The 27,954-nt window shown below is 52.4% G+C and overlaps 1 protein-coding gene across 3 annotated transcripts; it reads right to left on the bottom strand.

Annotated features, from left to right (window-relative positions):
- Positions 1–1,189: 1,189 nt before the first annotated feature.
- Positions 1,190–27,948, bottom strand: MVP (major vault protein). 3 transcript variants are annotated; one of them, XM_009009417.5, is made up of 15 exons: positions 27,890–27,948; positions 19,508–19,667; positions 19,095–19,290; positions 16,366–16,489; positions 16,125–16,256; positions 14,676–14,770; positions 13,531–13,767; positions 9,820–10,101; positions 7,823–8,067; positions 7,547–7,744; positions 5,315–5,701; positions 4,203–4,319; positions 3,892–4,018; positions 1,896–2,084; positions 1,190–1,457 (listed from the first exon to the last, which is right to left on the bottom strand). In XM_009009417.5, the coding sequence occupies exons 2-15, from the start codon at positions 19,630–19,632 to the stop codon at positions 1,227–1,229; spliced, it is 2,685 nt and encodes an 894-aa protein (XP_009007665.2). In that variant the 5' UTR covers positions 19,633–19,667; positions 27,890–27,948; the 3' UTR covers positions 1,190–1,226. The 3 variants fall into 3 exon arrangements, with proteins under 3 accessions (XP_009007665.2, XP_009007666.2, XP_009007667.2); XM_009009418.5 differs by lacking the exon at positions 27,890–27,948 and adding an exon at positions 26,669–26,842; XM_009009419.5 differs by lacking the exon at positions 27,890–27,948 and adding an exon at positions 25,726–25,906.
- Between the last annotated feature and the right edge of the window lie 6 nt (positions 27,949–27,954).

Raw genomic sequence — 27,954 nt, forward strand, 5'->3', positions numbered from 1 at the left:
GGCGCAGGCAATCCTCTAACCTTAGCCTCCAGAGTAGCTGGGAACTCGGGTGCATGCCACCACACCTGGCGAATTTTTTAAGAGATGGGAGTCTTGCTATGTTGGCCAGGCTGGTCTCAAACTCCTAGTCTCAAGTGATCCTTGTGCCTTGGCCTCCCAAGGTGCTAGGGTTACAGGCCTAAGTCCCCGCACTCAGCCCCTAGGATGTTTTTACTTCCTTGGCAGAGATGGGGCGGGCCTGGCACTTACAACTCTACCTGGCCTGCAAAGGGCTGGTGCACCCAGGCTAACTGCACCTGGATCCTTCTCTCAAATGAGAGCCCCTTACTGGTTGTGGGGGAGAGGGTAGGACGAGGGCATCCCTCCCTCAGTGTTCCCGAAAAACCCCAACCAGAAGGCCAAGGAGATGCCAAATTCCTACTGCCCTGGGCAAGGTCCTCCTCCCCAACCTGACAGCCCCCCCGGGCAGGTACAAGCGTGCCAGCCTGGCATGCCCACTGGTGCTGCCAGCACTACCAGCAGGGAATCTCCCCTATGGGAAGCTGGCCTGCATCTGCTGCAGCCGAACGGTTAGATGCTGAGAGTCCCAGGCATCTGGGCTCCTGGAGGCCTGGTGGTGAGATGTTGCTGGTATGGGCCCCAGGCCCCTGCCTGTGGCATCATCGCCCCTACCGGGGCTCTAGGAAGCCAACAGTTACTCAGTGCACAAGGCTTTCGGGCCACATTCCTACTGGGTGACTTCCAGTTCATCCTCCCCCTGCCTTGGGGTCCTCTCCCCTTTACAGAGAACAGTCTCCTGTAACTATCTAGATATGTCAGCCAGGCATGGTGACTCAAGCCTGTAATCCCAGCACTTTGGGAAGCTAAGGCAGGTGGATCACCTGAGGTTGAGAGTTCGAGACCAGCCTGGCCAACATGGTGAAACCCCATCTCTACTAAAAAAAAAAAAATTAGCCAGGCATGGTGGCACGCATCTGTAATCCCAGCTACTTGGGAGGCTGAGGCAGAATCACTTGAACTTGGGAGGCGGAGGTTTCAGTGAGCAGAGATCACACCATTACGCTCCAGCCTGGGTGACAGAATGAGACTCAGTCTCTAAAAAAGAAAAAAAAAAGATGTCAGGGGCACCTCCCCTCTCCACCATTAAGCTCCCTTGGGACCCCAATTAACATCAGACAAGAGAAAAGCGTTTAAATTTTAAATGCCCAAAAATGTCCATTTATTGGTCAGGGGTGCAGTACAGGCACCACGTGGTTATCTGCAGGAGCTTTGGGGGCCTGAGCAGACTGAAGGGATATGCCCTCCCCGGGACTGGGCCCACTGACCACCCTTCTGCCCAGGGGCTGACCCTCGGGCCCCATCCCCAGCAGCCCAAAGGCCGTGTTGAAGAGGTTGATGGGAGTGGAACCATCGGTGATGAGGGTTGATTTCAGGCCCAGGGACTGGAGCAGTTTGACCTGGAGGGTGAGAAGAGGAGGAAGTTGAGAAGATGGGCGTCAAACCCTGACCACTTCTCTCAGCTCCTTGGCTGCCTCTCTAGGGAGCCAAGCTGCAGAGTGATTCTTCTTAAGTCAGCGGGTTTGAAGGGTCACCTCCCCTGCATCTGATCACCCTGTTCAACTGCCTTGGAAACTCTTGTCACAGACTGGTGCCCCATCCATTTCCTGTCTCCTTGGGAGCCTCGGCTCACTGCTAGGTCTAGTATAGTGCCTGACACTGATGCAGCGTGACACTGCATGAACAACTCGAGATGCAGGGACAGGTTTCTCACCCCTCCTTCCCCCACCCACCATCTTTCCAGATGTTGTGTTTTCCCCCTTGATTCTGCCTTCCTGGTTGCAAGGCTGGTCCTGAAAGCAACACACCTTCCCCTCCCTGCCTTCCCCAACTCTCACCTGCATCTCAGGCCCAGCCACAGCAAGGTCCCTGATGGTGCTGGGGCCCAGAGCCTCTGTCATCTGCTTGAACTTCTTCACCTCCACCTCAGCCAGCTGCTGAGCCTTGCTCACCTCCAGCTCCAGCTGGGCCCGGGCATAAACCAGTTCCAGCTCTCGGACCTTCCGCACCCGCTGGAGCTCAGCCTCCTGAAAGGGGAAAAAATCCACCATTCTTTATTTTTTGACCCAGGCTGGAATGTAGATCAGGACTCACTGCAGCCTGGAACTCCTGGGCTCAAAGGAATCTCCTGCCTCAGCCTCCTGGGTAGCTGGGACTATAGGCACATGCCACTACAGCCAGCCAATTAATTTTTTTTTTTTTTTTTTTTGTGGTAGAGAGGAGGTCTTGCTGTGTTGCCCAGGCTGGTCTTGAACTGCTCTCAAACTGACCTCAGATGATTCTCCCACCTCAGCCTTCCAAAGTGCTGGGGTTACAGGCATGAGCCACCACACTGGGCCTCTTTTTAAATTTATTTTTATTTACTTATTTTTGAGATGGAGTTTTGATCTTGTTGCCCAGGCTGGAGTCTAGTGGTGCGATCTTGGCTCAATGTAACCTCTGCCTCCTGGGTTCACGTGATTCTCCTGCTTCAGCCTCCTGAGTAGCATGGATGCCACCATGCCCAGCTAATTTTTTTGTATTTTTAGTAGAGACAGGCTTTCACTATGTTGGCCAGGCTGGTCTTCAACTCCTGACCTCAGGTGATCCATCTGCCTCGGCCTCCCAAAGTGCTGGGATTACAGATATGAGCCACTGTGCCCAGCCTTGTTTTTATTTTTTAGGGACAAAGTCTTGCTCTGTCACCCAGGCTGGAGTGGCAGGACAGCTCATTGCAGCTGCAACCTCCTGGGCTCAAGTGATCCTCCCACCTCAGCCTCCCAAAGTGCTGGGATTGCCCGCATGAGCCACTCACTGTGCCTGGCCGGAGCAGAATCTGAACCCAGATCATCCGACCATCTCCAAAGCCCTCCATCCACTGAATGAATTACTTATCAAGCATGTTAGTCCCATGAGACATTCAAATTATCAGCATCCTTTAGATCACATGGTCCCAGAACTGTCCAGCAAGTCACCCTTACCAGCCAGCCCGAGGGAACTGAGGTAGAGGGATGGAGCTAGAAACATGCAGTCAGTGAGGTGTGAGTCCCAGCTCTTCCACTGTTTAACTAGTGACCTGTGGGGCTCCTGAGCCCAAGGCTCAGCCCCTCATCTACCTACCTTAATGGGATTTTTGTTTAATTGAGATGGAGTCTCACTTTTTTTTGCCTAGGCTGGACTGCAGTGGAGTGATCTTGGCTCACTGCAACCTCCACCTCCTGGGTTCAAGTGATTCTCCTGCCTCAGTCTCCCGAATAGCTCGGATTACAGGCATGCACCATCATGTCCAGCTAATTTTGTATTTTTATTAGAGACAGAGTTTCTCCATGTTGGTCAGGCTGGTTTCAAACTCCCAACCTCAGGTGATCCGCCCGCCTTGGCCTCCCAAAGTGTTGGGATTACAGAGGTGAGCCACTGCACCCAGCCAATTTTTGTATTTTTAATACATATGGGGTTTCACCATGTTGGCCAAGCTGGTCTCGAACTCCTGACCTCAAGTGATCTGCCTGCCTCAGGCTCCCAAAAGTGCTGGGATTACAGGTGTGAGCCACCATGCCCAGCCTCTTAATGGGATTTCAAGCATTAAGTAAGGTCATTCGTGTGAAGCACACATGACGCCTGTGCCATGGTGGCCGGTGCATGAGCACTCAGCTGCAAAATGGGTGTTCTAATTCTTACCTTCCAGGAGTGGAGTCAAGGAATCCTACAAGGCAAAGGACTTTGTCAACTACAAAGTACTTGGATAGGGCTTTATGCTGGGGGACCTGGTATCCTACACAGTCTCAGGGACTGCAGGGAATGGGGTTTTCCAGGCCTCAAGGCCACCCCCTTCTGGATGTATCCCCCCCCACTCACCGTCTCGATGGCCAAGGCCTCTGCTTTCAGCTTGGCCTGCAGCACGGACCCTTCTCCCTCAATCCGGGCTGCCTCTGCACGGGACTCGGCCTCTGCCTTGGCGTTCCCGGTGCTCTCCACCGCCATGCTGGGGAGGAAGCAGTCAGGTAAGACCTGGGAGACAGCCCAGTCCTCCCACAGCCTTGACTTATGCTGTAGCCATGCACAGGTGCGCACCATCTTATCCATGCTCCACCCTGGCGTGCTGCCCACCAGCTGCTGTCTCAAGATCCTCAGCCCCTGCCAGTCTCCTCCTCTAGTTCTCAACCCACCTCAGAGCCTCCAGCTCCAAGAGTTCCTTGCGTGCTTTCTCAGCTTCTGACTGGTCCAGGATCTTCTGCCGCTCAAGCCGGCCGCGGGCTTCCTGCTCCAGTCTCTGAGCCTCGTGCCTGGAGGAGACAGAGCGCAGGTGAGAGGCTGGCATGGGCCGGAGCGGGAACAGGAGCACCAAGGGCAGCAACCACCAACCAAACCGGTGCCCGGGATGGACTCTGGCCCCTAGAAGGCACTCGACAAGCAACTCAACCCAGAATGGCGCCATTCTAGGCCTGGCAAAATGCAGGTGTCATCGCAGCCCCTGCTTTCACACCACTTGCCTTCCAGTGGGAAAAAAGCACACAAGGAGGATTTCAAACAGTGACAAGTACTTTGAAGGTAGCAAAGTGGGAGAGACCAGGCAAAGAGGGTGCTATTCAGCTGTGAGAGAAAGAAAAGGACTGCCTAAGGCGGGGAGCTTTGGGCTGAAGCCAGAAGGAGGAGCCTGCCTAGAAGGGAGCTGGGGGCCGGTTGTTGGTGGGCGGGGGCGGGGGCGGGGGAGCTTTCTGGGCAGCGGGAACAGCCAGTGCAAAAGGCCTTCAGGTGGGTCCAAGCTGTGCTCTGAAGGAGCAGAAGGGAGCCAGTGGGGCTGGAACACGTTCCAGGGATGAGGAACATGGAAGGGGGAGGGTGGAAGGCAAATCAGGGGAGGCTGGCTGGACCTACAGGAAGGAGTTTGCATTTTATCACATGCAAGATGGGAGGCTGCAGGAGCTGCATCTGATACATGCCTTTTTTTTCCCCTTTCTCTTTTGAGACAGGGTCTGTCTCCCAGGCCTGTTGCCCAGCCTGGAGTGCAGTGGCACAATCATGGCTCATTGCAGCCTCAAACTCCTGGCTCCAAGTGATCTTCCCACCTCGGCCTCCCACGGTGCTGGGATTACATGCATGAGCCAGCGCACCCAGCCTGTTTCACATTTTAAGTGGGTCACCTGATCTGTCAGCTAGGGAATAGATCCTTGGGGGTGGGGACGGCAGCAGGCAGTCCATAGGGGACACCAGGTTATCCAGGTCCCGGCAGTGGCCTGCCATGGGCATGATGGGCAGCCAGGCTCCCGGCCTCACTCACTTGGCTGCTGCTTCCTGGGAGTTGGTGGTGATCTCAATGGCCAGCTGGACGCTGCGTTGCAGGGCGTCCTGGGTTCTCTGGTCCACGGGCTCTACTGACTGCACATCCACGCTGCTGACCACCAGCCCGTTTTGGGGGAAGACAGCCCGATCCCGGGGCCTGGGCAGGGCTATGCCATCGGGGCCCTTGGCTTCTGAGGTCTCAAAGCCAAAGACAGCAGTGCGAATGATGCGGGCCGAGTTCTTATGGAAGTCATCGAAAGCGACAGAGGCCACAGCCCCCCGCACCCGGGATGCGATGGCCTTGCAGGCGTCACCTACAAAGTCTGGCACGGAAAACAGCTTGGCTGTCTCTTGGGGGTCCTTCCGATCATTCACCTCGAAGTGCCTGTGAACAAACAGGCCCAGAATGGAAAAACTGCTTTCACCTAAGAATCTCTTTTTTTTTTTTTTTTAAAGAAATAAGGTCTTGCCATGTTGACCAGGCTGGTCTTGAACTCCTGGGCTCAGGCGACCCTCCCATCTCAGCCTCCCAAACTGCTGGGATTACAGGTGTGATCACACCCGGCCAGCAACTCTCGGAGAACTTCAACACCCACCCTCTATGGCCAGGCAGGGCCTCACAATGGTGAATGCTAATGCATGCCTGGCAAGGGCCTAAGAAAACACATGCTCTCCTTTAATCCACTCAGCCACCCTATGAGATGGTAATGATCATCACCCCCATTTTGCAGATGAGGAAGTAGAGGTCCAGAGAGGTCAAGTGACTGCCCCAAGGCCATATACCATGTGGCAAACCAGAAAGCCGAAGCAGGCAGCTGCCCCAGGGGCCTGTTGTCTCAACTATGATGCTATAGTGCCTGGGTATATGTCAGCAGCTGTCCGCTGCCATCCGGGCACTGGCTGCTTCCCGCTAAGAGGTGAGGGACATGCTTGGGAGTGTTAAACATTCTTTTTGGAGACAGAATCTCGCTCTGTCTCCCAGGCTGGAGTGCAGTGGCATCATCGCGATTCACTGCAACCTCCACCTCCCAGGTTCAAGCGATTCTCCTGCCTCAGCCCCCTAGGTAGCTAGGATTACAGGTGCCCACTACCACATCCAGCTAATTTTTGTATTTTTAGTAGAGATAGGGTTTCACCACATTGGCCAGGCTGGTCTTGACCTCAAGTGATCTGCCTGCCTCGGTCTTCCAAAGTGCTGGGATTACAGGCATGAGCCACCATGCCTAGCTTCTTTTCTTTCCTTTTTTTTTTCCCTTCCTCCCTTTAAGACAGGGTCTCCCTCTGTTGTTCAGGCCGGAGTGCAGCGGCATAATCATAGCTCACTGCACCCTCAAATTCCTGGGCACCCTCAAATTCTCCCACCTCAGCTTCCCAAGTAGTTGGGTCTACAGACAGCTACCATGCCGAGGTAGTTTTTAAAATTTTTTTGTTGCCCAGCCTGGTCTCAAACTTCTAGCCTCAAGCAATCCTCCTGCCTCAACCTCCCAAAGTGCTGGGTTCACAGGGCACTGTCCCTGGTCATGAACACTATTTCTGTCATGACTTATCTCACCTAATCCTAATAGCTACCATTGAGCTCTGACCATATTTGGGGCACTGTTCTAATGCTCGTTGCATCCTTTCAACAGCTTTGTGAAGGAAGTAATGCTGTTTTCTTCATGTTACTAATAGAGAAACTGAGGAACGCACCCTGCCCCTTGCCCAGGTCCACAGGCTGCAAACAGCAGGGCTGGGGCACAGGCCAGGGTGGTCAGTTTCAGAGCATGTGTTCTCATTGCCCGCTGGCACCGCCCACTTCCGCTGGGTGTGTCCCTTGCATCTTTTAACAGCCTGGCATTAAGCATGGCTGCAGGCACGAAAGGAGCTTAACTGTGTGGTGTCTTGCTCCTGGGTCCCCGAGTCCTGATCCCAGGAGGTGAGCCCACGCTTCCCTGTATTTGCGTGACTTCCCGGGTTCCCTCTTGACCTCGGGACTGAAGGAGGTGTCCTGTACTTGAGCAGGCACCTCTTTTTCTTGGGGTTCCTGGGCTGCATCCAGCAGGAGCCCTCACCCACTGTTCCCCACCCGGTTTGGTTTAAGATAGGGTCTTGCTTTGTCACCTAGGCTGGAGTATAGTGGGGGCATCATAGCTCACTGTAGCCTGGACCTCCCAGGCTCAAGTGATCCTCCCACCTCAGCCTCCCAAAGTGCTGGGATTTCAGTAGTGCACCCCCTGATCGCTGTTTTTACCAGTTGTAGGCCAGCTGCAGTTGCAGCCTGGCATGATCCGCCGTTTCAATGGTGATGACGTCTGTGAAGAAGTCAGGCCCCAGCAGCAGGCAGAGCGCACGGCGGGCGTGGGGACGCTTGGGCCGCCCGGCTGAAAGGGACAGGACCGTGAACTGCTCCTCAGGACCCAGCGACACCAGCTCAGGCCCAAAGACCACACTGCAGAGAGAGCTGGGGGTCAGAGCCAGACCCATGGAGAGCCGCCCCCACACCCTGCCCAGCCCCACCAGTGCTCACCGGGCTCGCTTTGCTCGGTAGTCATACACCTGCACGGCAGCATTGTGGGGCACACGGTAGCTAACCACGCGGGTCTTGTTCCGGGGCGCAGAGGGCTGGAGGCTCTTAGCTGTGCCCTTGTCACCCCTGTCCGCCAGAGGGTCCTGCCCCTTGTTGAGCAGCTCCTCCACCCCGGGAGGCAGCTCCTTCTCCCACAGGACTTCATCCTCCGTCAGCATGTAGGTGCTTCCGATCACAGCCCGCACCTTGGGGTGAGGACAGGGAGGGATGCTGCCAGTGAGGGTGGAAGGGAGGAAGACCCGTCCACTGGTCCCGAAGCACAGCCCATCCAGGGAAAGTGTGGCGCAAGGTTAAACATGGCCTCCGTGGGGAGGGCAGGGTCCACCCCGCGTTTGCCATCTGCTGACCCTGTCGTGGTGGGCTAACTACCTCACCCCTACGGCTTCAGTTTCCTCCTCTGTCAAGTAGACTTGAGAGTGGCTACCTCCAGGGGTGGAAGGGTGGATGACATCTCCCACATCTACCTCCAACAACCCTTGCACAGAGAAGGTGCTCAATGTTATTTCTAGAATTTTCTGGCAAGGTGCAGTGGCCTCATGCCTGTAATCCTAGTACTTTGGGAGGCCGAGGTGGGTGGACTGCCTGAGCTCAGGAGTTTGAAACCAGCTAGGCAACACAGTGAAACCCTGTCTATTCTAAAAATAAATTAGCCAAGCATGGTGGCAGATGCCTATAGTCCCAGCTACTCAAGAGGCTGAGGCAGGAGAGTCATTTGAACCCAGGAGGCAGAGGTTACAGTGAGCCAAGATAGTGCCACTGCACTCCAGCCTGGGCAACAGAGTGAGACTCCATCTCAAAAAAAAAAAAGAATCTTCCTTCAAGGGGCAGTTTGGAGGGCACCCCAGGGACTGTGAAGTAGGCCATGTACACGGACACTCCCTTGGGTTCCCAGCTGGACTTCCAGCTTGGATTCTTAGAGAAGGTTGGAGATGTGGCCCAAGGTGAAATCAAGGTCAAGGTTTTAGGTGAAGTAGCAAAAATGAAAGATTCTACTGGCATATGGGCAAAGGGGAGGAGGTCCTTCTTTCCCTGGCCACTCCATTAGACCTTTATGCTGGGGACCAGGTCTGCTGTGAGACAGGGTCCCTGTCCTAAATCCCTGCTTGTCTTCTTAGGGGAGGTTCTAACTTTTTTTTTATTCTTTTCTTTTTTTTTTTTTTGAGACGGAGTTTTCGCTCATTACCCAGGCTTGAGTGCAATGTCGCGTTCTCAGCTCACGGCAACCTCCACCTCCGGGGTTCAAGCAATTCTCCTGTCTCAGCCTCCCGAGTAGCTGGGAATACAGGCATGCACCACCATGCCCAGCTAATTTTTTGTATTTTTAGTAGAAATGGGGTTTCACCATGTTGACCAGGATGGTCTTGATCTCTTGACCTTGTGATCCACCCACCTCGGCCTCCCAAAGTACTGGGATTACAGACTTGAGCCACCACGCCCGGCCTTTTATTTTTAAGATGGAGTCTCACTCTGTTGTCCTGACCAGAGTGCAGTGGTGTGATCTCGGCTCACTGCAACCTCTGCCTCCTAGATTCAAGCAATTCTCCTCCCTCAGCCTCCCGGGCAGCTAAGACTACCCGGACCACCACCATGCCTGGCTCGTTTTTGTATTTTTAGTAGAAATGGGGTTTCACCTTGTTGGCCAGGCTGGTCTTGAACTCCTGACCTCAGGTGATCCACCCACCTTGGCCTTCCAAAGTGCTGGGATTACAGTAGTGAGCCACTGCACCCGGCTGGTTCTAACACTTCAAACAAGATATTTAAGGCAGAAGGATGGCAAATACTCCACGGAGTGCCCTCCCCCGACCAGACAGCCTACCTGATGCGGCTCTCCATCTGCTGAAGTTCCTACCCACCTCTCCCAGGTGCCCAGAGGAAGCCACCACCAAGGCCAATGCCACAGCCACGTGGCAGCACTGCCGCCCACCCCCAGCCATTACCTTTCCGGTCTTGACATCCTGCACATAGATGCCCTCGTTCTCATCTAGAGGGATGGCCTGGCGCTCCTCCACCACCTCCACCTTGGCAGATGGCACATACTCCAGGGGTCCGCGGATGAGCCAGTGGTCCCCAGCCTGGCGTGAGACCTTCTCCACATCCTCCCCCTCTTCCAGGGGCTGCAGGGCCCTCAGCAGCAGCCCCTCCTGCTCTGACAGCACGTACACATCCTGGATGCCTTGTTCCAGTCGCTCTCCTGGCTGGAGGAAAAAAGACTTTTCTCCCTAATGGAGAGACAAGAGGTTAGCACCAGTGCCTTTAGGCTTGCAGATGCCTCAGATGGCACCTCCCCAGCCCTGTGCTGTCTCAGGCCTGTGTGGAGGACAGGAGCCCCAGAAGCACACCCACCCCCACATCATAATACGGTGAAGCTCTATGCAATGCCTGCCAGATCTCATCTGGTCAAATGTGTCCTTGAAAGATTCCATAAACTGTCAGGTCCACACAAGCTAAACCATTAAAAATCAACCTCTTTTTTCTCCTTTCTCCCATGCTTTGTTTTCTAGAGAGGGTGTAACCTAAGGCTTGACAACTTCTGGTTTTCAGGCCAAATCTGGATTCCGCTTTTTTCTTTTTTTGGGGGGTGTGATAGGGTCTTGCTCTGCTGTCCAGGCTGGAGTGCAGTGGCACCATCTCAGCTCACTGTAGCCTCAGCCTTCCACGCTCAAGCAATCCTCCTACCTCAGCCTCCCAAGGAGCTGAGACTACAGATGTGTGTCACCACACCCAGCTAATTTTTGTGTGCTTGGTAGAGACGGGGTTTTGTCATGTTGCCTAGGCTGGTCTCAAAATCCTGGGCTCAAGCAGTCCACCTGCCTTGGCCTCCCAAAGTGCTAAGATTATAGACATGAGCGACCATGCCCAGCACCGCCTGTTTTTTTAAAAATGTTATTGAGCTATAATCCACATATGAAATTTTCCCATCTAGAGTATACAATTCAGTTGTTTTATGATGCTCGAAGTTGTCCGCCCATCACTACTATGTAAGTCTAGAATATTTTCATCATCGCCCTGAAAAGAAATCCTGTACCTAGTAGAAGTTACTGCTACTCCCCACCCAACACTCGTCTATTTTCTTTATTTACCTATTCTGGACATTTCATATTAATGGAATCATGCAACATGTGGTTTTGATGTCTGGCTTTTTTCTTTTTTTTTGAGACAGAGTCTTGCTCAGCCACCTAGGCTGGAGTGCAGTGGTGCGATCTTGGCTCACTGCAACCACTGTCTCCCAGTTCAAGCGATTCTTCTACCTCAGCCTCCTGAGTAGCTAGGATTACAGGTACCCGCCATCATGCCTGGCTAATTTCTGTATTTTAGTAGAGATGGGGTTTCACCATGTTGGCAAGGCTGGTCTGAACTCCTGACCTGAGGTGATCTGCCTGCCTCCACCTCCCAAACTGTTAGAATTACAGGTTTGAGCCACCACGCCCAGCCAGCTTCTTTCACTTATTATAATGTTTATCAATTTTAATCCATGTTGTAGCACATAAAATTATGTCATTTCGTTGTTTTCTTTTTCCTAGAGACAGGATCTCACTCTGTTGCCTCAGGCTGGAGTACAGTGGCACAGTATGGTCTCCACTTCCTGGAATTAAGTAATTTTCCCACTTCAGCCTCCCAAGTAGCTGAGACTACCAGTGTGCCACCATGCCTGGCCAGTTTTTAAAAATATTTGTAAAAGTGGGGTCTCGCTCAGCCTGGCCAACATGGTGAAACCCCATCTCTACTAAAAACACAAAAATTAGCTGGGCGTGGTGGCAGGCACCTGTAATCCCAGCTACTTGTGGGGCTGAGGCAGGAGAATTGCTTGAATCCAGGAAGCGGAGGTTGCAGTGAGCCCAGATCACGCCACTGCACTCCAGCCTGGGTGACAGAGTGAGATTGTTTCCAAAAAAAAGTAAAAATGGAGTCTCGCTATGTTACCCAGGGCTAGTCTCTAACTCCTGGCTTCAAGTAATCCTCTGCCTCGGCCTCTCAAAGAGCTGGGATTATAGTCATGAGCTGCTGTGCCTGGCCTGCCATTTCTTTTTTATGACTGAATGATATTCCATTGTATGGATATGCCACAATTTTTTATCTATTCGTTAAATGGTGTACATTTGGGTTATTTCTACTCTTTTTTTTTTTTTTTTTTAGACAGAGTCTCACTCTGTCACTCAGGCTGGAGTGCAGCGGTGCAATCTCGGCTCACTGCAACCTCTACCTTCCGGGTTCAAGTGATTCTCCTGCCTCAGCCTCCAGAGTAGCTGGGATTACAGGCACCTGATACCACACCCAGATAATTTTTTTGTATTTTTAGTAGAGACAGGGTTTCGCCATGTTGGCCAGGCTGGTTTCCAACTCCTGACCTCAGGTGATCCGCCAACCTTAGCCACACAAAGTGCTGGGATTACAGGTGGGAGCCACTAACCCCGGCCTATTTCTACTTTTCCTGCCTCCTGTTTTTTGCAAATGAAATATTCCAGGAATGCAGCAGTACTCACTTGTTTACGTACTGCCCGTGCTGCTTTCTGGACGTAACAGCCGAGTGGAAGAACTTCCACGGAAATGACTCATGGAGCCTGGAATATCTACCATCCAGCCCCCTTTACAGAATGAGTTTGGCAACTCCTGGTAATCCCACATATAGTTCGGAGAGGGGATGCGGTATGGGGTGGGAGAGGGTACACACAGAGTTTTGTTTTACAAGAGATGACAAAGCGAAGCGAATACCAGAACATAAAAGATGTGAAATAGTCACCACGTGCTAATTCAGGCCACTACTGACTGCACATGGTGGTCCCGTAAGATTATAATGGAGCTTTGGGGTTTTTTTGTTTTTTTTTTTTTTTTTGAGACAGTCTCCCTCTGTCACCCAGGCTGGAGTCCAACGGCACAATCTTGGCTCACTGCAGGCTCGACTTCCTGGGTTCAAGCAATTCTTGTGCCTCAGCCTCCCAAGTAACTGGAATTACATGTGTGTACCACCACACCCAGCACGCTTTCGCATTTTTAGTAGAGACGGGATTTCCCGATGTTGGCCAGGCTGGTTTGAAACCCCTGACCTCAAGTGATCCACCTGCGTCAGCCTCCCAAAGTGCTGGGATTACAGGCATGAGCCACTGCAGCTGGCCTTATACTGTATTTTTACAGTACCTTTTCTATGGTTACATACACAAGTACTTACCATTGTGTTCAGCTGCCTGCAGTATTCAGGACAGTCACATGCTGCGCAGGTGGGCAGCCTCGGGGCAGGCTACGTCATCTAGCCTAGGTGTATAGTAGGCTGTGCCATCTAGGTTTACATAAGTGCACTCATTTGCACAAAGACAAAATTATCTAACGACCATTTCTCAGAATGCATCCCATTGTTAAGTGACACACGACTGTATCAGAGTTTCAGGGTCTTGGGCTGGGGGGCAGCCAGAAGACCTTCCCAGAAGGGGAAGTAACTTCAGGTCTGAAGGGTAAGTTGGAGACTGCCAGGAATCAAATGGGCCAGTGTCCCAGGCGCGTGAGAACTAAGCATGCAAAGACACAGAAGGTGTTCCTAGAACGTGCGTCTGAAGGAAAGAAGGGAGAAAGGGCAGAGGGTCTCGTGCTACTCGAGGGCATTCACCTCCCAGGGTCATCCTCTGTGTGGTGGTGGGGGGTGGGGGCCGGGTCCTCACCTTGACCACACGCTTCTGCCCCAGCTGATTCTTGCCATCCTGTCCGATGGGGTCCAGAATCACACAGTAGTTGCAGGGGCCCAGGGTGGTGATGGGCACAACCCCCAGCACCTCCTCGTGGACATCTGGCACGTGGGCCTCCGTGTCCTGCACTGTCACCAGCCACTCCTCCCCAGTGCGGCGGGACACTCCCCTGAAGTCCTGGAAGTTCCGCCGAGCCCGGAGGTGCAGGGCTGTCTGCAGAGCAAGATTTGGGTATTTGAGTGACCTGCCTCCAACTTCAGGGGATCTGCGAGTCCCATTAGCCACCAAATGCTCCCAGGTCTCAGAGAAAATTTCTACCAATCAAGGGCTTTTTTTTATTTTTTGGTTTTGAGTCGGAGTTTCATTCTTGTTGCCTTGGCAGGAGTGCAATGGTACGATCTTGGGTCACTGCAACCTCCACCTCCTGGGTTCAAGCGATTCTCCTGCCTCAGCCTCCAGAGTAGCTGGGATTACAGGCACGCACCACCACATCTGGCTAACTTTTGTATTTTTAGTAGAGAAAAGGTTTTGTCATGTTAGCCAGTCTGGTCTCAAACTCCTGACTTCAGGTGATCCACCCACCTTGGCCTCCCCAAGTGTGTTAGGATTATAGGCGTCAGCCACTGCGCCCGGCCAGCTTTTTTTTTTTTGAGACAGAGTCTTGCTCTGTCTCCCAGGCTAGAGTGCAGTGGCATGACCACGGCTCACTGCAACCTCTGCCTTCCGGGTTTAGGCAATTCTCCTGCCTCAGCCTCTGGAGTAGCTGGGATTATAGGCACGCTCCACTACACCCAACTAGTTTTAAAATTTTTTGTAGAGGTGAGTTCTCACCATGTTGTCCAGGCTGGTCTCAGACTTCTGGCCTCAAGTGATTCTCCCCTCTCAGCCTTCCAAATTGCTGAGATTACAGATTCGAGCCACTTTGCGTAGCCCAGGAAGGACTATTTAACCCTTCAGATGATCTAGAATACTCCTTGGGTAATCTGATCTCTGAAATTTTTTTAAGTGACCCTAAAATTATTGCTTCTCTTTTACTCTCATGCCATCCTGCCACCATTCTCTGCCTCTCAGAAGGTTCCCCAGCCCCAGGTCCCTTAAACCACAGCCCCCTGAGCACCAACCTTTTCTGTAAGGATCACGGCATCCACCAAATCCAGGACTTCCTCAAACACCGCTGGGAGGTACGCCCCCACTGTGGTGACCAGCCATTCTTCCCCTGGGCCGAGAGTGGAGGGTAAACGACGAGGGTCCCCCAGCCTGCTCCCCACCTGACTCCCACAGCCTAGACTCAAGGGGTTGGCAGATTTCATTGGCAAAGAGACACCACTGGCCCAGGCTCAAGGTCCCGATTGTAGTCCTCTTATTCACTCTTTTGAAGCCAGAGGAAAACAAACTCCCACCCCAGTTGAATTTTAAAAGCCTTTTTTTTTTTGAGACAGAGTCTCCTTCTGTCACCCAGGCTGCGATCTCAGCTCACTGCAACAACCTCAGCCTCCTGAGTTCAACTGATTCTCAAGCCTCAGCCTCTTGAGTAGCTAGAATTACAGGCACGCGCCACAATGCCTGGCTAATATTTGTATTTTTTGTACAGATGGGATTTCACCATCTTGCCCAAGCTGGTCTCAAACTCCCAGCCACAAGTGATCCATCCACCTTGGCCTCCCAAGGTGCTGGGATTCCAGGCGTGAGCCACCGCACCTGGTCTATAAACCTTCCTAAGAGGCCCAAGTTGCGCTATGTGGACAGCGTGCTTTGCCTTCTCTAAGCTCCAAAGACCAACTTTGTCCTTCTCCTAAAACGGGCAGCAGAACTGCCTCTGGTAGAGCTGTGGATGTCCTTGGGTTTACTGGGGAAGCCAGAGTGCCTGGATGCAGGTCCCAGCCTTGCCCTGCCTGGTCACAACCCAGGGCAAGCAACCTGCATTCTGCGTCCCAGTTTTGTTATACAGAAAATGACAAGGGTAGTGGCTCGAGGTAGTACCTCTGTTGCCCAGGATGGAGTGCAGTGGTGCAATCACAGCTCACTGCGGCCTCCACCTCCTAGGCTCAAGCAATCCTCCCACTTCAGCCTTCCAAGTAGCTGGGACTACAGACACATGCCACAATGCCCGGCTAATTTTTAAATTATTTGTAGAGACGGGGTCTCACTGTGTTGCTCAAGCTGGTCTTGAGCTCTTGGGCTCAAGCAATCCACCACCTAGGCAAAGTACTGAGACGACAGGTGTGAGCCACCGTACCTGCTGGCCTACATTTGTCAACTGTATTTAAACATGTGCTCTGTTGATCCAGAATCAAATAACACATGGCCACCACCCACAGCTCACGGTGAAGGTGGGGAAAGAAAAAGCCACTTCAGGCCCCACGATCATGGTCACGTTTTCCGACCCAAGTGGAAACAGCATAAAGCAGGGGTGGGGAAAGAACGGCAGTGGGCAGCCCTTAACAGCTTTAAAGAGATACCAGGAAAGCACCTCTCTGGGGCTACAGGAGGCTTTCCTCAACTTTCCCATGTTTTCCCTGCAGTGGGGGTCCCTCCTGCCCACCTGCCGTCATCGCCCCTTGGTGCCCCACCTGTCACCCTTTCCTTGCCGTCCCGGTCCCAGCACTCCTTGCGGGCCCTCAGCCGCAGAGCCTGGTTCTGCCTGATGATGGTGGCCTGAATGACCTCCACAACCTCCACTTCCTTCCGGGGGATGTACGTGCCTGGGGAGGGAAGAGGACGTGGAAGGTGATGGTCAGAAGGTATCAGGGCTATGGCAGGAAGGCAGGGAGCCCCTGACCCCAACTTAGGCTCCGCGGAGACAGAACTTACCAGGTCCCTCAAAGAGCCACTCGTCTCCGGCCACCACTTTGTCTCCATCTTTATCTTCAAAATCGAGCAGCGCCTTCAGATGGAGGGCAGTGTTGGGCAGAACCACCTGCAGGGGTGTGATGTCCTAGTGGGGAAGAAGGTGGTGACACAGAACAGTCAGTGCTGTGACACCAGGGCCACACCTGATGCTCTGGAGGCAGGTCCACAGCATCCATCTCTGCATGTCCTGAAATAAGACCAGGATAGAGGCCGGGCATGGTGGCTCTCGCCTGTCATCCCAGCACTTTGGGAGGTTGAGGTAGGAGGATCACTTGAGCTCAGACATTCAAGACCAGCCTGGACAACATAGCAAGACCCCATCTTTACAAAAAAAAATTTAGCCAGGCATGGTGGTCCACACCTGTAATCCCAGCTACTCGGGAGGCTGAGGCAGGAGGATCACTTGAGCCCAGGAGGTTAAAGCTTCAGTGAGCTACAACTGTACCACTGCACTCCAGTCTGTCTCTTTTGAGACAGAGCAAGACCTTGTCTCAAAAAAAATAAAATAAAAGATCAGAAGACATGACCAAGATTACATAGCTAGTGAGAAACAGAATCAAGACTTGAACTCTGGTCTTGAGTGAAGTCTGCCCTGCGCCTGACTCTGATGAGGCTGGTCCCAGGCTGGAGGAGTGGGCAGAGCGACCCCACTCCACCCACTGGCCACACACTGGCTAGAGAGCAGGGTGGAGGCTTGCTGCTCTGAGCGCCTTTCCCTGCTTACCCCCTTCCTACAGGGCACCCTGGTTGTGGTGGCGAGAACATATCCCATCTTCATGAAGTTTAGGTTCCAGCAGAGTGATAACATACAGATGCCAACCATTCTGTCCCAGCAGACTACAGATACTCTCAGGGTGAGAGGTTCTTCAGGTGTTCAGATGAAGGAGAAGTTAGAGAAGGCCCTTTGAACTGAAACTGGGGCTCAAAGGAAGAGCTGGCTTTTTTGGGGGGGAGGGGGCACAGGGTCTGTGTCATCCAGATCCAGGCTGGACTGCAGTGGTATAACCATGGCTCACAACAGCCTCAACCTTCCAGGCTCATGTGATCCTCCTGCCTCAGCCTCCTGAGTAGCTGGGATTACAAGTGTATGTTACTACTACCAGCTTATTTTTTTTTTTTTTTTTTTCGAGACAGAGTCTTACTTTGTCACCCAGGTTGGAGTGCAGTAGCATGATATCAGCTCACTGCAACTTCTGCCTCCAGGTTCAAGGGATTCTCATGCCTCAGCCTCCTGAGTAGCCGAGATTACGGGTGCAGGCCACCACACCTGGCTAATTGTTGTATGTTTAGTAGCAATGGGGTTTCGCCATGTTTGCCAGGCTGGTCTTGAACTCCTGACCTCAAGTATTCCACCCACCTCAGCCTCCCAAAGTGCTGGGATTACAGGCATGAGCCACTGTGCCCGGCCGAAAGTATTCTTTAAAATGAAAGCTTAGTCAGGTCATGGGGGCTCACGCCTTTAATCCCAGAATTTTGGGAGAACAAGGATGGAAGGATCGTTTGAGCACAAGGATCCTTGGGAGATCAAGGCTGAGTGAGCTCTGATCATTCCACTGCACTCCGGTCTAGGCAACAGGAGGAGATCCAGTCTCAAAAAAAAAAAAAAAAAAGTATGAAAATATCTATATACTCTTTACTTGGATTCCTTAAGGGGTATCATCTTAATCATTCTTCATTTTCTCTCTCCACACACGCTTCTTCCCCAAAACTGTCCGCACCTAAGTGGACATGAATGTCTCTAAAAGCTCCCCAGTTCCTGCCATTATGCATTCAGGAGCAAGCAGCGCAGGTTAGTAAAGTCAGTAAAAAATCATTGAATGGCCAGAAGGTAAAGATGGGAGAACAGGTAAGGGAATAAAGGAGGGACGCTCACCTGCTCAGGCCCAGGCCTGAGGCCAAGGGGGACAAGAGGCTGGCTGCAGGTTCAGGCCTGTGATGGCTTCTCCTAGAACAGGCACAGCCCAGGCCTGGGCTTGTCACTGCTGCTTTGGCACTGCCCACCAGTGTCTGGCACTGGGTGAATGAAGTGCTTAACCTTGGCACATGTTATTTAATGCCAGACTGGCTGGGCACTTCTGGCAGGCTCTGGAGCCTGGGAAATTAGTGGATGAGATGGGCTGACAGTTCTCAGAAAAGCAGCAGCTGTGTTTGGGACATGTGTGCAGGACAGGGGTGGCTGGAGGTGGGCAAGTACAGGCAGTTCAATTCCACCCCTGGTGAGAGCCGGCAAGTGTCTCTGCCCACCCCTCCCACTGCCTTGGTTTGTTTCCCCTTAAGAAGGCAGTACAGGCCGGGTGCAGTGGCTCATACCTGTAATCCCAGCACTTTGGGAGGCCAAGGAGGGCAGATCACCTGAGGTCAGGAGTTTGAGACCAGCCTGGCCAACATGGTAAAACCCTGTCTCTACCAAAACTACAGAAATTAGCCGAGTGTGGTGGCAGGTGCCTATAATCCCAGCTACTTGGGAGGCTGAGGCAGGAGAATTGCTTGAACCCAGGAGGCAGTAGTTGTAGTGAGCTGAGATCATGCCATTGCACTCCAGCCTGGGTAATAAGAGCAAAATGCTGCCTAAAAAAAAAAAAATTAACAGCATCTTGAAAAAAAATTTTTTTTTTTTAAAAGGCAGTCCAGAGCCCAAGGCAGGTGAAGCATAGGTAGGGTGGGGCAGAGGGAGTGAGGAAGCCACGTACCTTTTCCAGCACCTCCCCTGGGTACAGGGGGAAAGGGTCCTGGGCCAGTCTGATCTCGAGGTCAGCGTGGCGAAGCCGAACTTGCCCTGTGACATCAAACAGCACTGAGCCCTGGGCATCCCGCGACACAGGGTTGGCCACTGTGCAGTAGTGGCGTGGGGGGACGGTCACCATGCGCAGGGGGGCAAACAGTACCCTGCAGGAAGATGAGAAGAGATGTGAGGCGTGAGGACCGGGGACCAGGTCTCCACTACCACAGGGGACACCAAATGAGAGAAACTTTTCTATCACCCAAGTGAGGGCCACTCCTGCTTAGGAACAGGGAGGAGGAAAAGGATGATCACGCCAGCCAGACTCACAGGCCCCCACTGGCCTGATTCTTCCCCACAGCCCCGAGTCTCCCCAACACCCACCTCTCATTGTCCTGCCGGATGTAGGTCTTTGGCCCGACCTCCACACGGGACACATTGCTGTTCTGGTCCAGCACATGGATGTAGTGGTATGGGGGGATGCGGATGAGGAACTCTTCAGTTGCCATGGTGACTCCTAAGCCCAGAGCTCACCAGAAGATGACTGGCAGGTAGGGGAGAGGACACAGGATGAGACTGGGGAGCCTGGGCTGGGGCAGGCATGAGTCTGGAGACAGGCCCTCAGTGGGATATGGCCCTACCTTCTCCAGCCAGGCTACCACACTATTCCCTGTCCGTATCTGCATGCCACTGCTCCCTGTCTTCACCCCACCCAAGATGACACAGCCTATCCTGACCACACCTTTGCCAAGAACTGCTGGATGCAGTGAGCCACAAAGATCCAGGCTTCCTTGCCCATTCTGTTCCCTCACTCCCATCAACTACTTCCCCTACACTGCTACCAGCACTGCAAAGGGCTTCAGATCAAGGCACTCCCAGTCCCTAAGGTGGAGAAGTACAGCAAGCTGGGAGAGTGGGGAGCCACAGAGACAGTGACGTGGCCTTGTCCAGCATGTAACAGGCAGCGGCTCTGCCTGTTCACAGGCTTTGAGAATGCTGAGGCCCCAGCTGTATTCAAACATCAGCCCATAGCCAAAGAACATCTGTATGCCTCAGGTAGTGCAGTGGCTAGGATTCAGCCATAGCAAACAAACACAAGGAAATGTTTGCATGAGCTGTGTCTATACCCCCACTCCCGTTCCTATTTTTTCAGTAATCCTGGGGTGAATGTGAAGACCTGGCCCACCGCTCATGAGAGGGATCCCGGATGGAACTCAGCAATACTCCATCTTGGAAAAAATAAAATGTGGCTGGTGCATCTGAGGAAATAAATTTCTAAATTATTTTTTGAGACAAGATCTTGTTCTGTTGCCCAGGCAGGAGTGAAGTGGCACAATCATGGCTCACTGCAGCCTCAACCTCCAGGCTCAAGCAATCCTCCCACCTCAGCCTCCCAATTAGCTGGGATTAGAGGTACGTGCCACCAGGCCTAGCTAATTTTTTCTTTTTTTTTTTTTTTGCAGAGATGAGATCCTACTATGTTGCCTAGGCTGGTATCGAACTCCTGTGCTCAAGCAATCCTCCCGCCTCAGCTTCCTAAAGTGCTGGGATTAGAGGTGTGCGCTACTACACCCAGGTGATTTTAATTTAAATTGCCAAACATGGCTGGTTGATCCCATACTGGACAATGGAGTTCTAAATAGTTGAGATCCAGATAGGGACAATGAATCCTTCAAGGCCACACAGCAAGTTAGTGGTACTACTGGGACTAGAAGCCCGGTGGAACGCCTGGTCCTTTCTTTCTAGAGAGGCATCATGGTCCCATCATTAGGGGCATCCATTCTGAACTGGACTGCCAGGGCTTACAACTCTGATGGGCGGTTTCCATGCTTTTATATTGCTTCCTTACTGCCTTCCCTCATTTTGAAAGAGGTTACAGTTTGGATGTTTTCCTGGCACACTCCACACCACAGGCAGACTGCTGCTCAGTCTTTCATCTTGCAACTTTGTATGAGATCTGAACTTGATACTTTTCTGTTGCTCATTTTTGTTCAGTTACTTTCCCTTCATTTGTAGGAGGGTGGCTTGTCTAACAGTCAGTTCCCACTTTTTTTTTTTTTCTGAGACAAGTCTTGCTCTGTTGCCCAGGCAGGAGTGTGGTGGCGTGATCTCCGCTCACTGCAACCTCCACCTCTTGGGTTCAAGCGATTCTCCTGCCTCAGCCTCCCCGGAGTTGGTGGGACTACAGGCACACACCACCATGCCTGGCTAATTTTTGTATTTTCAGTAGAGATGGGGTTTCACCATGTTGGTTGGGTTGGTCTCAAACTCCCCACTTTGTTATCCACCCACCCCGGCCTCCCAAAGTGCTGGGATTACAGGCGTGAGCCACCACACCCGGCCCTCCTCTCACCACGCTTAAGGGGACCTTGTCTTTTCTTCCTATTGACCCGTCCTGCTCAGCTTTGATTTCACTCCCCAGTTGCTCTACAATACTGGGCGCAGTTCTAGAAAGAGAACTTCCTAGAGTCCAGAGGGCTGGGACTGCCTGGATCTGGACTTTTTTTTTTTTGGAGAGGGGGAGGGGAGGATAAGGTCTCTTTGTTGCCCAGGCTGGAGTGCAGTGGTGTAATCATGGCTGACTGCAGCCTTGAACTCCTCAGCTCAAGGGACCATCTCAGCCTCCCGAGTAACTGGGACTGGAGGTACATATGACCACACCTAGCTAATTTTTAATTTTTTGTAGGTGTAAGGTCTTTGTTGTCCAGGTTGGTCTCAAAATCCTAGCCTTAAGTCATCATCCAGCCTTAGCTTCCAAAAGCACTGGGATTACAGGTGGAGCCACCGTGCCCAGCCAGGATGCCTGAATCTTGGATCTCACCATTATGGTATCGGTGATCTTGGACAAGTCCCTTGACCACCCTTGCCTATTTCCTCATCTACAAAATGAGAATAGATAACATCATCAACAGAGCACATAAAGCACTCGTAACAGAGCCTGGCTCTTCATCCACATTGTCTGACTGCAGAGGAGGGAAGAGTGCCTGAGGCCCAACTTTCCTATCCAGTGTGGGATCTAGGGAATGTAACCAGTGCCTGGGGCTCCCCACCTGACCTGGCATGCTGGTTTAAGCCTCGGTTGTTTACTTGTCAGTGGCAAGTCTTGTTTCATCCCAGCTGCAGGGATGGAACAGCAAGTAGGGGCTTCACTGCCAAGCGAAGCTTTTTCCACTGCTCCCTTGGTGGGTTCTCTGCAGGGCAGAAACCTGGCCAGGAAACCAGATGGGAGAAGAGGAAGGCTGGGGCTCTGAGCGGAGGTACGGACAGGGCTCTGAGGCCCCCCCAGGGAAGATCTGAACTCTAGAAGGCCATGCAAGGTTGGAAGCGGGCTCCGGGAACAGCCTCCATTGGCTCATTGACTGATGACCCCCCCCATACCCCCCACAGCTGAGGCCGCTTCACCATCTGCTGCCCCAGCTGGGCCCAGTCAGGGGGGCTGAGTGCCGCGCCCAGCTCAGCCCGGTGACTTAGCAAGTCATCCTCATGGCTGGACTCCTGCCTTGTTCTGAGGCCAAGCCCTCGCCAACTGCCCCTGCATTGGTACTGGGACCCCACCTCACCTCCCTGACTGCCCACCTGCCATACCCCAAACCTGAGCCTTCTGCCTAGACCACCTGCCAGGTTCAGCCAGGACAGGTCTTGCCTTCTACCCTCGCCATCCATGGAGGTGAGCCAGGGAAACCCTTTGACTCAGCAGCACGTTCCTGACAAGTCTCAGATTTAGGTTTTTGTAGTTTCCTTCCAGATGGCATGTGCAGTTAGAGCATTTTACTTCCAATAGATCAGGGCCCTCTAAAGACAATGGCATGGACTGCGTTGACCTTTGAAAGATTCTGCCCAGCCCTCAGGCTTGGCCCCAACTCCCCAAATCCACTCACCAACCCATCTCCCTTCAGTCCCTGCTTTTGAGGCCTGTCCTAGTTGAGTCTCAGTGTAGACGCCAGTCCTGCCTGATCACACCTCCCTCAGGTGTCGTGAGGCTCCTGCAAGAACCACAGCCAGCTTTCTCCCAAAATCCCACCAGCGTCTCTCCCACCATGAGGCTAAATGGGCAGAGAACTAAATAGCCTGTCCAAAGCAGAAACCAGGTTCGTCATCTAGTTAAAAGAGGGGCTCCTGGCTGAGAGGGGTGGCTCACACCGGTAATCACAACACTTTGGGAGGCTGAGGGTGGGAGGATGGCTTGAGGCCAGGGGTTCAAGACCAGCTGGGGCAACACAGCAAGGCCCTACTTCTTTTTTCTTAAAAAAAAAAAAGTAAACTGGATCACAGACTCTTGACTCAAAAGTAAACTTCTGCTACTTATAGCAAAACTTAATAAATAAGTCATGAGTCACTACTTCCCAGAAATCTTCAGGGTCAACTGTGAGTAGCTGATACAGTGAGTTTTTTTTTTTTTTTTTTTAAAGACAGACTTTCACTCTGTCACCCAAGCTGGCGTGCAGTGGCACGATCTCGGCTCACTGCAACATCCACCTACCTCCCGGATTCAAGCAATTCTTTTGTTGTTGTTTGGTTTGGTTTTGTTTTCTGGATTCAAGTAATTCTCATGCCTCAGCCTCCCAGTAGCTGGAATTACAGGCACATGCCACCAAGCCTGGCTAATTTTTTGTATTTTAGTAGAGATGGGGTTTCACCATGTCATCCCCAGGGTGGTCTCAAACTCCTGAGCTCATCTGCCTCCCTGAGCCTCCCAAAGTGCTAGGATTACAGGCATGAGCTACCACAACTGGCCCATAGTGAGTCTTAACTAGCAATTGACCAGTGACCACACTGCCTACGGCGTCTGCAGTGAGCAGAGTGGCACCACCTGGAGGCTTGTTAGCAATGCAGCCTCAGGCCCCACCCCAAAGCCACTGAATCCTCAGCATTATAACTTGACCACCAACGACTTGCACACATGTTAAAAGTCTGAGCAGCTCTGGTCTAAAGCAGAGACTCACGGCCCAGGCTACACACGACTCATCTGGAAATTTTTTTTTTTTGAGATAGAGTTCCGCACTTGTTGCCCAGACTGGAGAGCAATGGTAACATCTTGGCTCACTGCAACCTACGCCTCCTGGGTTCAAGCAATTCTCCTGCCTCAGCCTCCCAAGTAGCTGGGATTACAGGCGTACACCACCACACACAGCTAATTTCCGATTTCTCTTTTAGAAGAGATGGGGTTTCACCATGTTGGTCAGGCTGGTCTTGTACTCCTGACCTCAAGTGATCCACCCACCTCAACCTCCCAAAGGGCTAGGATAACAGGCATGAGCTGCAGTGCCCAGCTTTCTGGAGATCTTTTTTAAAGCCATCCATCTCTGGTGATTCTGTTTAATTGGACTGGGTGAGGTTCAAGCACTGCAATTTTTAAAAGTTCTCCCCTCTGACTCTTAACATATAGCCAGGATTGAGAGCCAGTGGAAGAATGTCACTCCAGCAGTTTTTAGCACTGGGAGCATGCTCCCGGGCCACTTGCTAGCCTCTGAGCTTTCCTCTCCAGTGAAGTGAGTAATAAAAGCGACTGTTGACCAGGCCTGGTGACTCACGCCTGTAATCCCAGCACTTCGGGAGGCCAAGGTGGGAAGACCGCTTGACACTAGGAGTTCAAGACCAGCCTGGGCAACACAGGAAGACCCCGTCGCTACCAAAATCATAAAAAAATACTATCTAGGTAGCCGGACTCGGTGGCTCACGCCTGTAATCCTAGCACTTTGGGAGGCCGAGGCGGGTGGATCACTAGGTCAAGAGATCGAGACCATCCTGGTCAACATGGTGAAACCCCGTCTCTACCAAAAATACAAAAAATTAGCTGGGCATAGTGGTGCGTGCCTGTAATCCCAGCTACTCAGGAGGCTGAGGCAGAATTGCCTGAACCCAGGAGGCAGAGGTTGCGGTTAGCCGAGATCGCACCATTGCACTCCAGCCTGGGTAACGAGCAAAACTCCACCTCAAAAAAAAAAAAAAAAAAAACTAGCTAGGTATGGTGGCACACACCTGTGGTCCCTGCTGCTTTGGAGGCTGAGGTGGGAGGAGGAAGGTCAAGGCTGCAGTGAACCGTAAATGGTACCCACAAGTGCACTCTAACCTGGACAACAGAGTGCATGCACTCTCAATGCACTTTTTTTTTTGAGACCATCTCAAAAAAAAAAAAAAAAGAAAAGAAAAAAAAAATGACTGCTTCCTGAAATCAGAGGTATTAGAGGATAGAGGGTCTCTGATGCACAGTAGGACCTGGAAGGAGGATAAAGATCTGTTCCAGGCTGGGCACGGTGGCTGTAATCCCAACACATTTGGAGGCCAAGGTGGGCAGACTGCCTGAGGTCAGGAGTTCGAGACCAGCCTGGCCAACGTGGTAAAACCTTGTCCCTACTAAAAATACAAAACATTGGCTAGGTGTGGTAGTGGGCACCTATAGACCCAGCTACTCAGGAGGCTGAGGCAAGAGAATTGCTTGAACCCAGGAGGCAGAGGTCGCAGTGAGCTGAGATTGCCCCACTGCACTCCAGCCTGGGCGACAGACTGAGATTCTTGTCTCAAAAACAAAAACACACAGCTCAGATTGCAGGCTGCTCAAGGGCAGGGAACTGTACTTATTTTCTTCCAGCCCATTCACTTACCCAGGTCTAAGCAGCCTCCTCTATCCCCAACCCCAGGGCTCTTGGTCCGCGCAGTCCAGAGGTTGGAGGTGAGGTCGGTGACCCAGCCTTGTCCCCAGACCTCCCACAGCTTCAGGTTTAGGAAAAGGCACGTAAAGTTTGGTATAAACAGGAACACAACTTCATGGAGTTTCTCCTCGCTGATTTAAGTTAAATATTCTAGTCTATTTAGAGAATGAGTCACATGACTCAGGAATTACCAACAGCCTATTTTCACCCAGCAGCTTCCTGGTTTACCCGCTTTAGGAGATCATTAATGGAAATTGCGAATCTGTCTCACATAAATTGCTTTTTTAAAAAGCCACAGTTTTAGGAACTTCTCTTCCCAAGGAAATCGGATCTGAGCTCCAGCCCAACTGGGCCACTTTGTGGGAGGGGGAACAGCCTGGTGACCTTCAGGAGGTAAGGGGGAGACAGAACAGCTAGGCCAGCCCAGACCTCCACTTGTTCTCCCTCCCCCCATTCCTGCCAATTAACACCAGTCACCAGAGGCAAGAACCAACTGGATATGATACGACCCACGAACCAAGCTTCAGAACCCCTCATCTACAGCAATATTTTCTAAAGTTGTCTAATCGTGGGACTGAGCTGGAATTATTATCATTTTTTTTTTTTTAAAGAACAACCCCCCCGCCGACACACACAAACAAGAGACGGAGGTCTCCTCATGTTGCTCAGGCTGGTCTGCAACTCCTGGCCTCAAGCCATCCTCCCACCTGGGCCTCCCAAAGTGCTGGGATTTCAGGCCTGAGTCACCATGCCCAGCCCTGGGCTGGAATTCTTAACCCCACTCCTGCTGCTTTTTGCAGGCCTCACTTTTGACCCACTGGGTCTAGGTTTCCTGGAGACAGCCTCTGGACCCTGTGTTCTAGGCAAACGCCCCCAAGTAATAGCTCCCACTTACCATGAGCTTAATCTGTCAGGCCTCAATTAACTCATGCTATCCTCACAAGAGCCTGAAAGTTAAGAAACTTGCCCAAGAGCACGCAGTTATCAAAGGATGAAGCTCAAAGTGTGCTCTGGGCATCATGACTGCAGAGACCACAAACCAGGAGGCAGTGGCTTTTCAGGCAGAAACAGGAAGATTCTAAACCAAGAACAAGGACTAGAGGAACTGGGTGGGGCTGGGTACTTTCCCAGATGGCGCCAATGGCAGTTCAAAGGTGTTTTCTGTAACCCGGGCCAGTGCCCAGCCTCTGTTCCCCTAGAACCTGGGAGGGCAACACCCAAGGTAACCTGAGCACCCTGTTACCATGGAGCTCTCAGGCTGTCTCTGGGCCACCCTCTCAAGGTGGCCTCCCTACCTGCTCAAGGCTATAGTGGGCTATCCTGTCCAAACAGCCACACCCCAGGGCCAACCCAGTGCTGTGTGTGCCAAGGGAGTTTCTGGGAGAGCCACCTCATACCCCACATGACAGCCAGCCTTTTCCCCCATCACCCAGGGGTCACCTAGGCAAGGAGCAGAGGACACAGGGGCCATCAGCCTCACTATCACCCCCACCCAAGGGACTGCTCTAAGATCCCCAGAATCTCAGCCTGGTGGGTACAGCTAAACATCCTCCCAAAAAGGGAAAGAACCTTGGTTACCAAATTCTATGCCTTCTAGAAATCACTCTAATGACTTCCGGAATGATCGGCTGAGGTCAACATCCGGCTGGGGCAGTAGGAAAGCCTCCTCTGTCAGAGTTAAGGGGCCTGAATGTGGACAGGTCACATTCTTGGGGCTCAAGGTGAAAGGCCAGAGCCCAGGTCCCCAGGACAGTGCAGGTAAGTAGAGCGAGCACCGATGTAGCTCTGAGATGGGGTCTGAATGAACACTGAGGTTGCCCACCTGATGTCCCATGTGGAACCCTGAAGTCAGAGGCCCGAGAGTTGCAGGGCAGTGGGGAACAGTGTTGGTGAGTTAATCTACCTTTACTTCAAAACCCAGAAAACTTCAATTATTGGAAAGTGAAATCTCCCAAAGCAAAGCCACCGCCCATCCTCCTTCCCAACTCTGATTCAGGTTTTCCCTGCCCTCCAGCAGAAGCAAGGCCCTTGAAAACAGGACAGGGTTAAAGACAGCCTCAAGGGATACAAAGATCTGCCGGATTTGAGGTTTGGGCGGCCAGTACCACGTACTCACATCTAGAAGTGCGGCTAGCTGCAACACACGCCTGAGATGGAAAACTCTCACCCAGCCCTGGGGAT

This window comes from Callithrix jacchus, chromosome 12, assembly GCF_049354715.1.
Source record: "Callithrix jacchus isolate 240 chromosome 12, calJac240_pri, whole genome shotgun sequence".
In the NCBI taxonomy this organism is placed as follows: Eukaryota; Metazoa; Chordata; class Mammalia; order Primates; family Cebidae; genus Callithrix; species Callithrix jacchus.

Bases quoted from the DNA above. Each gene is read 5' to 3' on its own strand.
- MVP (XM_009009417.5), bottom strand. From the start codon at position 19,632: ATGGCAACTGAAGAGTTCCTCATCCGCATCCCCCCATACCACTACATC. The intron at 19,291-19,507 runs GTGGGTGTTGGG...ATCTTCCTGCAG, and splicing joins ATCCGGCAGGACAATGAGAG to GGTACTGTTTGCCCCCCTGC. The intron at 1,458-1,895 runs GTGAGAGTTGGG...CTCACCCTCCAG, and splicing joins TGGCTGGGCCTGAGATGCAG to GTCAAACTGCTCCAGTCCCT.